At 37.1% G+C, this 1,536-nt stretch overlaps 1 protein-coding gene across 1 annotated transcript; it reads left to right on the top strand.

Annotated features, from left to right (window-relative positions):
* Positions 1-436: 436 nt before the first annotated feature.
* On the top strand, positions 437-1,230 carry LOC121051503. The gene is made up of 2 exons (XM_040513969.1): positions 437-892; positions 1,006-1,230. The coding sequence occupies exons 1-2, from the start codon at positions 478-480 to the stop codon at positions 1,038-1,040; spliced, it is 450 nt and encodes a 149-aa protein (XP_040369903.1). The 5' UTR covers positions 437-477; the 3' UTR covers positions 1,041-1,230.
* Positions 1,231-1,536: the final 306 nt, after the last annotated feature.

Here is a 1,536-nt window from a genome sequence, read left to right as displayed (position 1 = left end):
TGATTTTGTTTTAAAGATTAACACACAGATAAAAGTTTTTACTGCAGAAATCTTATTTTCTTTATTTTTCTGTGTTTTTTAGGTCTGAATGTGGTCACTATAGGCCAAATTCAGTTGCTTAATGGATGGAATTATAAGAAGTGGAGAAACCAAGTTGAATTTTATCTATCTATGCATCAAAACATGGATCTTTGCTTGATTGAGGAACAGCCATTAGAGCTAGACACTGAGAGCACAGAAGAAGATAGAAAATACTATAAGGAGTGGTATAGCGCCAATAGGAAAGCCAAAAATGTGATAAGAACCTCTATGTCTGACACAGTTAGGGGCTCGATCATTGAGCCAGAGCTTGCCATGGATTTCCTAGAAGCCATAGGAGACAAATATCAGGAGAGTGACAAAGCTGAGGCTGCTAGGCTATCCAAAAGGTTTAATGAGCTGGAGTTTTCAGGAAAAGGAAGTGTAAGGGAGCACATTATGGAGCTTATTGACCTCAACTCGAGGCTGAGGGATTTAGACATGGGAGTTAAAGACTCTCAGGTTGTGCATGTGGCACTTCAGTCACTGCCTAGCACCTACAGTAACCTGAGAACCTCCTACCATGCCCAAGAGTCTAACTGGGACCTGAACAAATTAATTTCTATATGTGTTGTGGAGGAAGAGAGAATCAGAAAAGAAGGCAAACCAACTACTGCAGTAAACCTAGTTGAGAAGCCAAAATGGAAGAAAAGGAACCAACTTAAACTCAAGAAGACTACCATCACTAAAGTCCCTGGCAAACCTGCAGAACATAAAGCTGAGAAACCTTTTAAGTTTAAGTGCTATTTTTGCAAGAAAGTAGGGCACATGAAGAGAGATTGCAGTGGTTTCAAGGCTTGGATGATTAAGAATGGTGAGTCTTTTCCAAATTCTGTCTTTTCTCTAGAAGTTAATTTTGTTAATATAGCATCTCACTCTTACTGGTTAGACTCAGGCTCACCTATACACATTACGAATTCCTTGCAGGGTTTAACAAACAGGAGGACACCAAAGAAAAGTGAGGTCCAAGTCTGTGTGGGGAATGGTTCGAGGGTAGCAGTTAAGGCCATTGGGACTCTGAAGATTGATTTAGGCTTAGGAAATTTTCTTTTTCTAGATAGTGTTTATTATATTCCTTCCTTGAAAAGGAATTTGATTTCAGTAGGTCTTTTAGTTAAGATTGGTTGCAAACTCATTATTGATTTCAGTGGAATAAAGTTGTTTCAGGATTCAAATTATCTTGGCTGTGGTGTGTTTATGCATGATTATTTGAAATTAAATTGTTCTGTTGCTCAACAGGAGATTATGTTGATTGAAAATAATCATAACACTATTAAGGATAACACTGTCACAGGTACAAAAAGAACATTGTTCAATAATAAGTCTGCAAATATATGGCATAGAAGATTAGGCCATATATCTAAAGAAAGACTGAAAACACTTGAGAAAAACAAAATTTTACCTGCATTGGATTATACTGATTTAAATGACTGCATTGAGTGTTTTAAAGGTAAATTG

This window comes from Rosa chinensis, chromosome 2 (assembly GCF_002994745.2).
Source record: "Rosa chinensis cultivar Old Blush chromosome 2, RchiOBHm-V2, whole genome shotgun sequence".
NCBI lineage: Eukaryota > Viridiplantae > Streptophyta > Magnoliopsida > Rosales > Rosaceae > Rosa > Rosa chinensis.
This window is presented reverse-complemented; position numbering and strand designations above follow the sequence as displayed.